General features: G+C 38.8%; 1 protein-coding gene across 3 annotated transcripts in view; it reads left to right on the top strand.

Annotated features, from left to right (window-relative positions):
- The window catches only part of gpr45 (G protein-coupled receptor 45), an 86270-nt gene extending 75244 nt beyond the window's left edge, over positions 1 to 11026 (top strand). Inside the window, exons 1-2 of one of the 3 annotated variants that reach the window (XM_072577582.1) lie at positions 736 to 863; positions 6908 to 11026. In XM_072577582.1, the coding sequence (XP_072433683.1) occupies positions 7053 to 8249 (1197 nt within the window). In that variant the 5' untranslated portion in view covers positions 736 to 863; positions 6908 to 7052 and the 3' untranslated portion in view covers positions 8250 to 11026. Of the gene's footprint in view, positions 1 to 735; positions 864 to 2662; positions 2733 to 6907 lie in introns of those variants that run through there. The other 2 variants (XM_072577583.1, XM_072577580.1) reach the window with 2 other exon arrangements.
- The last annotated feature ends 1670 nt before the right edge of the window (positions 11027 to 12696 follow it).

Raw genomic sequence — 12696 nt, 5'->3', positions numbered from 1 at the left:
CCAATTTGTAACTAAGTAAAGGCCTAGTTCAAGTAAGGCTGAACAGATAACTAATGGCTGAACAAAGCTTAAAATATACCATTGTCATCTGATGCAATTCATCAAATCATATATTGACCAGCCCTATTAGGGGCTCTTGTGGTGTAGTGGTAGACTTTAGATTCAAGTCTTACCTACTCAACAGATATGTACTAACATCTCTGAACAGGTTGTTTACAAAATGTGTAGAACAATCCTATTAAGGCGAAGATTTTTTTAAAGTAAATTATGTAAGTAAATTTAAGTAATTTATGTAAGTAAATTATTTAAGTAAATCAATGCAAATTCCTTCATTTTATAATTCATTTTATAAGCCTTTATAATGAAAAATTAACTGGAATATAATTTGGGGCTTTTACAAAAGCCTGTTTAAGTTCCTATCATTTTCTTACAGTTTAATGGAAAATGATTGATTACTGCCTTAAAATAATCAAAGGTCCAGGTGGTAAATCTTTGTAAGTTGGATTGTATTCACTCTAATTATTAAAGCAAAAGTGAGGACCCCTTAAAAAACATAGGGTTAAACATTTGCTTGTCATTTGCTGAATTTCTGAAAGAGCTTGTAATGGGTATTAAGCTTGCATTTACACATCCCACAGATCTAACTATTCCTTTAGGTATCTGCTGGAAAGCTTGGCAGTATAACTACTACCTGTGCAGACTGGCTATCTGCTGTCCTAAGGTAAAAACAATGACTGCAGATGCTGGAAGCCAGATTCTGGATAGTGTGGTGCTGGAAAAGCACAGCAGTTCAGGCAGCGTCCGAGGAGCAGGAAAATCGACGTTTCAGGCAAAAGCCCTTCATCAGTCCTCAGGCTAAATTGGTACGTCTTCCACCTGCTTTCTGCTTACAAAATGGACACAGTTTACAACCCTCCTGTTGTTTGGCATCCTGAACAAATTAATGTTCTAACTGTTCTTGGTGTCAGATTAGGATGGATGCTGATAGAGTCCCTTCAAATTCAATTTACATTGCTTAATGACTACAGTGTACTTTGATTTATTGTAATACCATGCAAGCAATTTATGCTCTTTCGAATTAAGGACAGTTTCTCTCCACTTTTCCTTAGTCAATAGCCTTTGTTGTCATCTCCATGGTACAAATGGTAGTCTTCAAGGCTGGTATCTAGTGTGTCTGATGACTAGTTCTAACAAAATACTGTAATGGGGATTGCCACATAGATCTATACCTCATCCCAACTTAGGGAAAGTAGTAGCACATTTTCTGTTTTGGTTCAGTTATCCAGCTCTCTGTTACAAACAGAGCCATTCCTGAAGAAGGGCTTATGGCCGAAACGTCAATTCTCCTGTTCCTTGGATGCTGCCTGACCTGCTGCACTTTTCCGGCAACACATTTTCAGCTCTGATCCCCAGCATCTGCAGTCCTCACTTTCTCCTCTGTTATAAACACCAAGTTTACTATGCAGAACATCAAATGAAATACAAAATGTCATTTTGCTTCTGCAGAAAGGAAATGAAAACCCTACACAGTCATGACATTATACATATAAAAGACAAATGTGCCAGTCTTCAATGAAAAGTTTTTGATTGTTTTTATTTTGTTTTACAAATGTAGATTTTTCATTCAGTTAGACTCACTTTAGTTTACCAGATCTTTTAGCCTGCCCACTCACTTCAGTGTCCACATCTTCTCTTTCAGGAGCAGCTCTTCGTTCTCCTCCACTGTCTTACTGTTTGCAAACTTACCAGATTTTTTTAACTTTACTTTTCTCATCATTTCCCCCAGCAACAACATTGCATCCATTTAGTGCCTTTAGAATAGTAAACAACACATAGTGGTTTCCAGGAAGATTGTCACACCAAGCCACATTAAGATGATATTTGGGCATACGACCCAAAGCTTATTTGAGAAGTTAGGTTGAGAAACATATTAAAGAAGAAAAGAGAGAAAGAGATGCAGAAATTACAAGGGGGTAAATTAAATTAGTGCCTTTTGAAATTAAGGTATGGCTGCCCATGGAGTCATTAACATCTGTGTTGAACAAGGTGTCAGAATTGAAGGAATGTCAATATTGCTAAAAGGAAACACAAAGTTGAAACTTTTTGACACTAACTCAGCAGGACTGAAACTCAAGAAAACCAACTTAGGAAGCAAAATGTGAGAAGAGGGTTCTGACTGATTGTAATAAGTTGGTATGAAGATAAAGCAAGGACTCTTAACCCTCTTTGATAACTGATTACATTCAAAGCAGGCAAGTCAACTTTGGTTCTGACATTATTCATGGGAATGCAGAAGGGATTGACTGTCTATCATCTTTTCCTCAGTGAAAAAGGTGGAAAATATGGGCTTGTGCCTTCTATGTATAAATGATGAACAAGGTCTTTGTGTGTGAATAAAGGCCATTTCTTGCACATGCAAACGGATCACATTGTAAGCTTAATTATCTTAAATTGGTTTCTGGTGTACAGAATTCTTCAATAGCTTTCATCCAGTTGAATAATTACATCTGAGTGCTATATTCTGAGTTTTGGAATCAGCACCCCTTTCTTCGGCCATGCAAATTGTTGCTTCCTTTCTAAGTATTGTTTTGTATTTCAGTCCCAGTGAGTGCAAAATGAAAATCTTCGACTTTGTCTCGTTTTAACAATGTTTATGTTTTGCAGTACCAATAATTTGAATGTAGAAGTCTTGGAGAGATGTAATGCTGAGGTGTGTGCAGAGTTAGCAAAAGGTGAGGCTATGGGGGAATTTGGGAAAAAGAATGAGAATTTTAAAATCAAAGTGTTGCTTAATTAGGAGTTAGTATATGTCAGTGGCCATTGAGTTGATGGGAACTTGGTGCAAGTTAGTTATAAGTAGTAAAAATTGAGATTTTCATAGGTTTATTGAGGGTTGAATGTGAAAAGCTAGTCAGAGATATATTTGAATAGTTAAGTCTAGAGGCAATCAAGGCATAACTGAGGGTTTGAGCAGCAGATGAGTTAGGACAAGTGGAATCGAACAATGAGTTAGGTAGTGATAATAATGCTAGAGGCAAAAAAATCTGCAGATGCTGGAATCCAAAGCAGACAAGCTGGAAGCCAAAAGACCACAGCAAGCCAGGCAGCATCAGGAGGTGGCGAAGTCCCACATTTTGGGTATCACACATCTTCAGTGATAATAATGCCACTCTGAAGTCCACCTTGAGATGAAATATGACATGCAGGTAGAAAACAGTATGATTCATGCTCAGTTTTGAGAGGAATGAACTCAGTAGCTAGGGATCAATGCTTACATCAGAAATGATGTAAAATTACCTCAGTCTTCCCAACATTTAATTGGAGGAAATTCTGTCCATTCATCAATAAATGTTGGACAAGAAGTCTGACAATTTAGAGACAGAATAGGTGTGTAGAACAGCGCTGGACAGACAATAGTTTATTGTCAGTATAAATGCAGAAGCTCTCATTGTGTCTTCACTGCTATCAAGGGTTAGCATAGAAATGGAAGGAGACTGATGATTGATTTTTAGGCAACACCAGAGATAACAATGCAGGTGATTAAAACCAGAGAATTGTCTTCAATTGGATCTTTTCTGCGTGGAAGGAGAACCAACCTGGTTCTACCCAGCTAGAAAATGGAAAAGAGGCGTTAGAGGAGGGCGATGCAGTCAATTGCGTCAAAGTCACAAAATGAGTAGATACATGAGCACAGTCACGTAAGATATCATTTGTGACTTTGTTTATAGCATTTCATTGGAGTTGTAAACCTGTATTGGAGGGATTAAAACATCGACTTCTGGTAAGGCTGGCATAGATTTATGGCAAGATTTATTTCAAGGACTTCGTGAAGAAGCGATAGTTGGATAAGAGGTGGCTACTTGTGAGAAGGAGACAAGGATTGTTTTTTTGAGAGGGGCTAATGGAGAGGAGGATCTGTGCTTGAGGAGAGAGACCATTAACAATGTCAGCTGACATGGTAGCCAAGAAATGAAGTTGACAGCTTAGTGAGAATAGAGTCAAGACAGCAGGAGGCAAGTGTCATGGACAAGAAGTTGGTGGGAGCATAAGAGGAGGCTAGAGAGAGTAAGTAGAGAAAGATGCAAGTTCAGAGCTAGGATTGAGGCAACTTTAGAAGAGAGATCCCCCAATGAGTTAAAGGAAGGCTGGAAAGAGGCACTTGAATGAATGATTTCAACTTTAGTGACAAAGAAGCCTATGAGTTCCTTATATTTGCTGCAAAAATGTAACCCTCTGTTTTTCATAGTTTTGTCTAATCATCTATTGCCTTTCTTCTATTCTTTACATCCCTACCCTACCATACTGAACCTACAATTCTGCCAATTTCTAACTCTTTTTATTTTTCCCCAACATGTTACAGCCACCACCCAATCCCCATCTATGCCTTTCTCTCCCCTCTATTCTGTTTGTTTTCATGACCGTCTTCTCTTTTAGTGCTGCCAGGGCACTTCCTCAACAGGCAATTATCCTTCTTGTTCCTCCTGCTGTTCTGGGTTTGTGTCATCAAAAACTGTGAGATAATATTTTATTAAGTTTATAACTATTAAGACTCACAAGACTGCTTGCAGAGCTTATTCCAGTAGAACTCTATTGAAAATGAAATTGCTTGAAACTATGACAAAACCCAAGACCTTCTTTGTATTTTGTAGTGCTCAGGGGATAAAATACTGCTTTCATCTACAAACATCAAACACACTACACTGCAGGGAGCAAAAGCCCATTACTGCTGTAACTCTGCCTGAGTTTATGATACACATTCATCATTCTCTTCCATACCTGTTTATTTCTAAATTTCTTTATCAGTGACTGTTTATATCCAAACAGTAGGAAGGAGGAAAACAGGGCAGAACATACTGCGTCAGAACAGGACAGTGCAATTTGTTTTTCACAAATTTTCACATATTTAGTTGTACATAGCAGCTCAGATATTTCACCCTCTGTCCATGTAAGGTATTAAGGCATCTCAGCCCATTCAAATCTTTTTCTGCACATTTTCCATTTTATATCTTTTTATAACTGCTTGACCAAACTAGCTATACATTGGAGACTGAACTCTTATTGTGTGATTCTTCCACCATCTGCCAAGTGTAGTAAGTGGGTGATAAATCTCTTTTAGCATCATGGTATGGAATCAACCCTAATCTCTCAAGCATTCCTTCTATGTTTGTGGAGGCTGTTTGGATTAGTGAGATAAGGGAGTTATAGCTGCGCTTCATGGCGGATTTTCTGTGATTGCATGTGAACTGCAACTGCTACCTCCCCCCCCCAAACTGACTGTTAGGCTCATTGTGTGCCCACCCACAAAAGAGAGTGGGGGGAACTAGATTTGAGAGGCAGGGTATAGAGTTAAAGAGTAATAGGTGACACCTTGTGGGGAGGGAGGTTGAATAGCTGAATGGCTAGTGCCTGCTTCTATTTCTAATGTTACACTCTTTGTCTGACACCAGTTACTCAGTAAAGCTGCTGAGCTATCTATTTTAGCCTGGACCTCCCCCAGCTGGGGGTAAAACAGCAGCAGGAGTGATAAGACAAATGCAATAATTATTTTATTCACAGCACTGCGTAGGTAGTAGTTAACCTCTGTTCGGGTGATAATAATTGGAGGAAAAATGTTGACCAAGGTTATTCTTCAATTAATTAATGGAATCGATAACCCATATTGTTTCTGCTCTCTCACACACACAATTTCTCCCTTTCCCTGTTTTAAAAGATTTGGGGCATTACATCATAAGTAGGGCAGAAAGAGGTGAAAACAAGCATTATATTTAAACTTGTTAAAAATGCTGGAAATACTCAGCAACTCAGGCAGCATGTGTGGAGAGAGAATGCAAGTTAAATTTTAAGGTCAGTGATCTTTCTTAATTGAACCGTTCGTAGATTGCCAATCTTACTGCTTCTGTCTATTTTGATCTGTTAGTTAAATTAAGGAAATATTTTGAGCCTGTGTATGGTAACGTAGTTTATGGTATTTACTCTCATATGGTATTAACTAAGATAATACAAAATATGTAGTCAATATCCGATCAAGTGTTCAGTGACTGATTTACCAAGTTTAAATTTTTGATCTAGACATGCTCTCATTGCATCAGCTGAGAACAGAGACAAAAGTATGAGGTGTAAAAACACTTGGTCTATAAGTGGTAGTCTAATTGTGTAAGATGTTAGGCAGTTATGGTGGAAGTTGTGTTGGAAGTGCTTGACTTTAGGTTCTGACTGAATTGGGGACAGGAAGCTAGGAGTGGCAGCTGTGTCAGGACCCTGAGAGAGGTCAGCCAATTAAGGATGGGAGGGTCAATCAGCATACCAGAAGCTCCTGACATTTGGCAACCCCACATTGTAGGTCAGGAAGCTGCCATTATGGTTGGGGCAGTACAAAGAAGCAACAAGTTTGGTGACATCCCCTGAAAGCTAATAATGCATAAACTATATTATAACCACAGTTCTTAGGCTATCATCATAGGGGAAGGTGAAAGGGCTTTTCTTCCACAGAATGGCCTACAACCACAATAATGGCAACCACAGATCAGCAGTCCATCATATGGAGGTCCTTACCACTCCATCTATGAATTCCAGCCACATTGTGGAAGCTGGGAGTTGAATAGGTGTACCCCATACAGACAGTGTATGGAGTGCCTTCTATTGACACTTTAATGAGCCCCAATGGCTGATCACCCCTGGCAAGCCATTGTCATTACTCCCAGCAGTCACCTCCCTGGAAATAGGCCAAAGATGGAACGTGAGGCAGACCAAAGTTAGTCAGAAATTGCAGACACGCCTGTCATCAAAACATGCCTCAACCTTCGGATGAAAAATCAATCCAAAGTGTTTGGAAGATTGTAAACTTGAAACTGGTGATTTAAAACAAAACCTGTTTAAATAATCTTGTCTTTTTCTTTATTGTTCCTAGGCAATGAAGTGCTGTTTGGAAATTATCATACCGACTAACAATGTGGTGGAAATAATAATGAAGACAATTCATGTCAAGATGTCCCTGCAAAGCTTTATGTCCAGTTGCAACGGATTTTCATTACTAAAGAATTTGATCCGTCTCCATGTTGAAATGTGAAATGTTAAATAACAGTCATTTTCCACCAAGAAGTGAATTTTTAGGCACATTTCACAAAATGATGGAATGTAATAGCACTGTTTTGCAGAGCTGTACCCCTGAAGTTTTGAATGAAACAAGTCCAATGGTGATTTCAAGCAAGCCAAATCTTCCCATCATTATAAGGATATTACTAGCAATAGTTATGATGTCAATGATTGCAGTTGGTTTCCTTGGCAATGCAGTTGTGTGTTTAATTGTGTACCAGAAACCTGCAATGCGCTCAGCAATCAATCTGCTTTTAGCAACCCTTGCATTTTCAGACATCATGCTGTCTTTGATGTGTATGCCTTTTACCATGGTCACCATCATAACTGTTGAGTGGATCTTCGGAAGTTATTTTTGCCGGATATCTGCGATGCTTTACTGGTTTTTTGTTTTGGAAGGCGTAGCAATACTTATGATAATCAGTGTTGATCGTTACTTAATCATTGTGCAACGGCAAGACAAGCTGAATCCTCATCGTGCCAAAATAATGATCGTTATCTCATGGGCAGTTTCCTTTTGTATTTCATTTCCATCAGTGATTGGCTGGACCATGGTGGAAGTGCCTACTCGAGCACCCCAGTGTGTTCTGGGATACACAGCCACTGAGGCTGACCGTATTTATGCAGTGGTCTTGCTGGTTACTATTTTTTTCATTCCTTTCAGCGTGATGCTATACTCTTACCTCTGCATTCTGAATACAGTGCGAAGGAATTCTGTACGGATCCACAACCATGCAGAAAGCCTCTGCTTGAGCCAAGTCAGCAAGCTAGGATTAATGGGCTTGCAACGTCCTCATCAAATTAACATTGATATGAGCTTTAAAACCCGAGCCTTCACGACTATTTTAATTCTCTTCATTGGCTTTTCCTTTTGCTGGTTGCCATACACAGTATACAGTTTACTCTCTGTTTTCAGTGAGAGCTTTTACCACGGTCGCTCCTTCTATACTGTTAGCATCTGGGTCTTATGGCTCACTTACCTGAAATCAGTCTTCAATCCTATCATCTACTGCTGGCGAATTAAGAAATTTCGGGAGTCCTGTATGGAATTCATGCCTAAAACATTTAAAATTTTACCAAAGCAGCCTGGAAGATCAAGACGGAGAATTCGGCCCAGTACAGTCTATGCTTGCAGTGAACATCAGTCAACTGTATAAATTAAAATGTTTGTTCAAATGCATTTTCAAACAGCCATAAACAGAGCATTTTGGGGCAATGTGAACTTACCTTTCATTCTATGAAACTGGTCTGCTTTTACAAAGACCGGTTGCTGCCATAATGAATTTGTTAATATTGCAGACAGGTTTATTACATATAAAATGGTTGCATTATGCTGAAATTATACTTATGGTTCTTGATTTGGTATAGTTCATGTGCAATAATGGGACAGTATTGAAAACCTTCTCTCTACCTTTGCTAATTCTGATTAAAGCTAAGTAAATAACACTTCATATTTCAAAATTGCTCCAAGCAATTGCGCAAACAGTGCACATAATGAGGGAATTAACATTCTAATACCCTAGATTTTGCCACACATCATTTATGACCCCTCTCATTTATAAAATGGATTGTGTTTTCATGATTTTCTATTATGAAGATCCAATTTAAACAGCATCATATCTTCTGTTTGGGAATAAGCCACTCATTCTAGAAATCACACTATTTTAATTCTACCGACGATAAATAAACTGAGTAACTGTGCTGACGATGGGTAACGTATTAGTCTCTAAGTCCCAAGGGTGTTAGGAATGTCAGGTTCTCTTAATTATGCTTCTAAACTGTTCATTTAATTCTAAGGTAGAATGATGTAGGTAGCCTCGATAACAGTGAATTCACATTTCTACCTGGATACAAGACCCACATGATAAAAGTTGTCGTGGAAATGGGCTTTAAAATGGGCAAGAGTCCAATACTGATTAAGCATGAATTTATCTAAAAAATATCGCTAAACCTTGTAGACATGATCAGTCTACAAGAATCTGAGAGATAGAGAAGAAAAGACATAAAGATAGCAAGTCCACTATTCACCATGTAGGATGTGGCTGGGAGCTTACACTGAGATTGAAGAGACCAAATTAATGATGATTTTAATAAATCTGGAAGATTCGCCTAACCTTGACTAGTTGGAGGGATCTTAGTCATCACCTACCATGAAAGTAAATTCAAGAAGTTGAATTGTAAATTGGAAAATGTAAAAGGGGCTGAGGGTAGCTTTAGAGTAGCTTCTAGAAAATGAGATATCCACTTAATGAATATAGTATAACCATCATGGAGGGATTTTCAATTTTCTAAAAGTTTAATGGGGATCTTTTCTGCAGTTTAGAGTAAAATATTGAAACAGTTTATGCAATTTTGTTTTTGGTTTGCTTCATTCAGTAAAATGTTGTGCGATTCTTTCAGTTAAAAATTCTTTTTAAAAGTAATATCTTTCTATAGAAACCATAACAACTTTCATGTGCCCTCATGAAGTTTGGAAGGACTCAACTTATACAGCACGTCAATTGTGGCTCAGTTCATGACACCCTTAGCTCTGATAAAAATCAAAGGTGACACTCAAGTTCAATATTGAGGATGTGCTGACAAAAAATTGTCAGAAATGAATTTTTTTCAGATGAGATGTTAACTTGAGGCTACGTTTGCCTTCTTAGATGGATGGAAAAGATTCCCATGGCATATTTTGATGCCTCATGTCTAGCCCATATCTGTACCTTGGTTAACGTCACACACAAAAAAACAGATTTTCTGTTTTTTGCTATTTGCTATTTGTGGGAATTTGTCCCACTTTGCTATTTGTGGGAATTTGCTGTGTACATATTGATTGCCATACTTCCTACAACAGTAGCTACACTTCAGAATTAAAAATTGCACAACACCAGGTGATAGCCAACGGGTTTATTTGGAAGCACTAGCTTTCGGAGTACTGCTCCTTCATCAGGTAACAATGGAGCAGGATCATAAAACAGAATTTATAGCAAAAGATCACAGTGTCTTGCAACTGAAACAAGATATTGAACAAACCTAGATTGCTGTTAAGTCTTTCATCTTTTAGAATGGGCTGCAGGTTTTGGTTCATTAATATGTAAATCCCAGAACTTCTTTTAAGTCACATTCTTGAGGTAACTTAAGATTTTATTTAAAAAGGTGACATCTCAGCTCAAGCAATATATTAGAGATATGAAGTTAGAGTCTGTCTGTATCCCAGTCTTGAGTCAGACTGGTTCTGTTTCCAAAGTAGGAATTCATCAGATGTTATATGGATTGACTGTCTGCAGATCTTGTGCTTTTTGAGCGAAATAGAATGTATCTGCAATTACAATTCTGCAAATGCAAATTTACCCCACAGACTTATATGTGTGTGTATGTGCATGAGGGAGAGTGAGTGTGACTGCATGTGTGCTTAGTAGAGTGTGTGTGTGAGTATGTCAGCGTATAAGCCTGTTTGAGTGTGGGGTGTGTGTGTGTGTATCAGAGAAAGAGAGTGTGTGTGTGGGAGAGGGTCAGCATGAGTGTTTGAGTATGTAAGTGTGCGTGTGCGCAAGTGTATAGTGTAGTGGGGTCACCTGTAGTGTGACATGAGCCCAAGTTTCTGGTTGAGGCCATCTTCGTGGGTACAGAACTTGGCTGTCAGTCTCTACTAGGCCACCCTTCATTGTTGTATATTCCAAAGTCCACCTTGGAGGATTGTCACCTGAAGATCCGAGACCGAATGTCCCTGACGCTGAAGTGTTCCCTGACTGGGAGGGAATATTCTTGTCTGGCGATTGTTGCACAGTGTCCATTCATCAGTTGCCGTAGCGTCTGCTTGGTCTTGCCAATGTACCATGCCTTGGGGCATCCTTGCTTGTCGCGTGTAAGATGGACAACGTTGGCCAAGTTCACCTAAGTACCTGCCGCGTCCATGTCACAGCAAACACTTCAGAAGTAATTGATTGATATTAAGTGCCTTCAGATGTTTGGTGGTCAGGTAACATGCTATACAAATGTAAGTGTTTCCAGATTTCTTTCTCTTGTGTAATGTCTTGTAGCAGATATGGAATATATCTTTAAGTGACATGCTTATGATGTCATCACTGTATCATGGCATCTAATGTGATATAATAGTATAAAGCTCCCAGGTTCCATCTTACTAAGTTGTCTTGCAGTGTGATATGCTGAGGGACGTGTGCTACAGTACATCTAAATTGCTCAGCTTGAGCCCAGACATGCATGTGCAGCGGAGGGTATTTCGGGGAGGGTTGCATGATTTGAGGAGAGGAGGGGCTGATATTTCTTTGGTTAATGCAAATTGTATTGCATAAATGTAGAGACCAAATCTTCAGTACTATATGACTGACATCTCAATCATATGTTATGAGAGTGAACGTAAGTGTATCACTTCGTGATAATTGTCATGTCATATCATATCACTTACTTGCCTCCACAAATACCTTGGGCCTCAATGCTGCGAGAGGAATGGAAACTTCAATTGTATGGAGAGTCAATGGTTGAATCTGCCCTTAGAACCTCTCCCCTTGATTTACCTATCACTTATGAAACATTCAGACCTTGGAATGACAGAAACTTGACATTTGATTGTATCAAAGATTATTTCAAATGGATTCACTCATATTTCTGTCCTGGGAAAAAAAATGTTTAAGGCAATTTTGGTCAGGGGTCAATGACTACATTTAAATCTCAAAAGTGTAATAAGAATTTTCAAGGATAGCCGCAGTAAAGCTGGTTCCACCAATTGTAATAGGCTTCCAGCTCTAGGAAAAGTAAAGCAGGGACTCTTTAAAATCTTTTATTTTAAAGACTGCTTTTCAGATGGATTGGCAAGTGAATCTAGCAGCAGAAGAAATGCAAACAGGAAAAAAAAGAGGAAAGAGAAACAACTTTTCCAGTTTGATGCATTAGTATCCCAATAAACTATCAACATGCAGGCGCCAGCAGTAACTTTAGAGGACAGTCCATGGACAGTCAAAACCTCATTACAACACAGTTTGGTGCACTACTGAACAATTTGTAAGGGGTGTTGCAGAATATGCAGGAAAGCAAGAAGAGACTTTGGACAGATTGCTGACATGCTCTTGCCTTCCCCAGCTTTTCCAGGAGTAGCTTCTGTACTTTGACAGCAAGTCACTCAGCAGCAACTGGAAAAAGTTGATGCTGATGTTGATGTGATTAGCAGTTGGCCAAGTGGTATGAAATTTTGTTGTATGTGCAGCTCATCAACTCGCAGGAAGACTGTGAGGGAGATTGGACAACCTTGAAGCCACCTGCAGGCAAAGGTTTGTAATTGCATGATTATCTCCTGAGGATTGTTGTAATGAATAGTGCTGGTGTTCCTTTTGATATAAGCCACCACCAAAACACCCATATTGGTAGCTAAGTTAATTAATTACAACCACTGTTTTCATATCTTGATTTTCTTAACTCGTGTCATTGTACTAATACCGCTATTAACTAATAGAGACACCCTTCCACCTTTTCCTAGTTTCCTGTCATTCCTAAATGTGACCCTTCAACATTCATATCCCTGTAATGGCACCTTTAGATTATACTTACCATTTTTTATTGCACTCAGTTCATCTGTTTGGTTATGAATGCTATGTACATTCAAAT

The sequence above is a fragment of the Chiloscyllium punctatum genome, chromosome 9, assembly GCF_047496795.1.
Source record: "Chiloscyllium punctatum isolate Juve2018m chromosome 9, sChiPun1.3, whole genome shotgun sequence".
Taxonomy (NCBI): Eukaryota; Metazoa; Chordata; class Chondrichthyes; order Orectolobiformes; family Hemiscylliidae; genus Chiloscyllium; species Chiloscyllium punctatum.
This window is presented reverse-complemented; position numbering and strand designations above follow the sequence as displayed.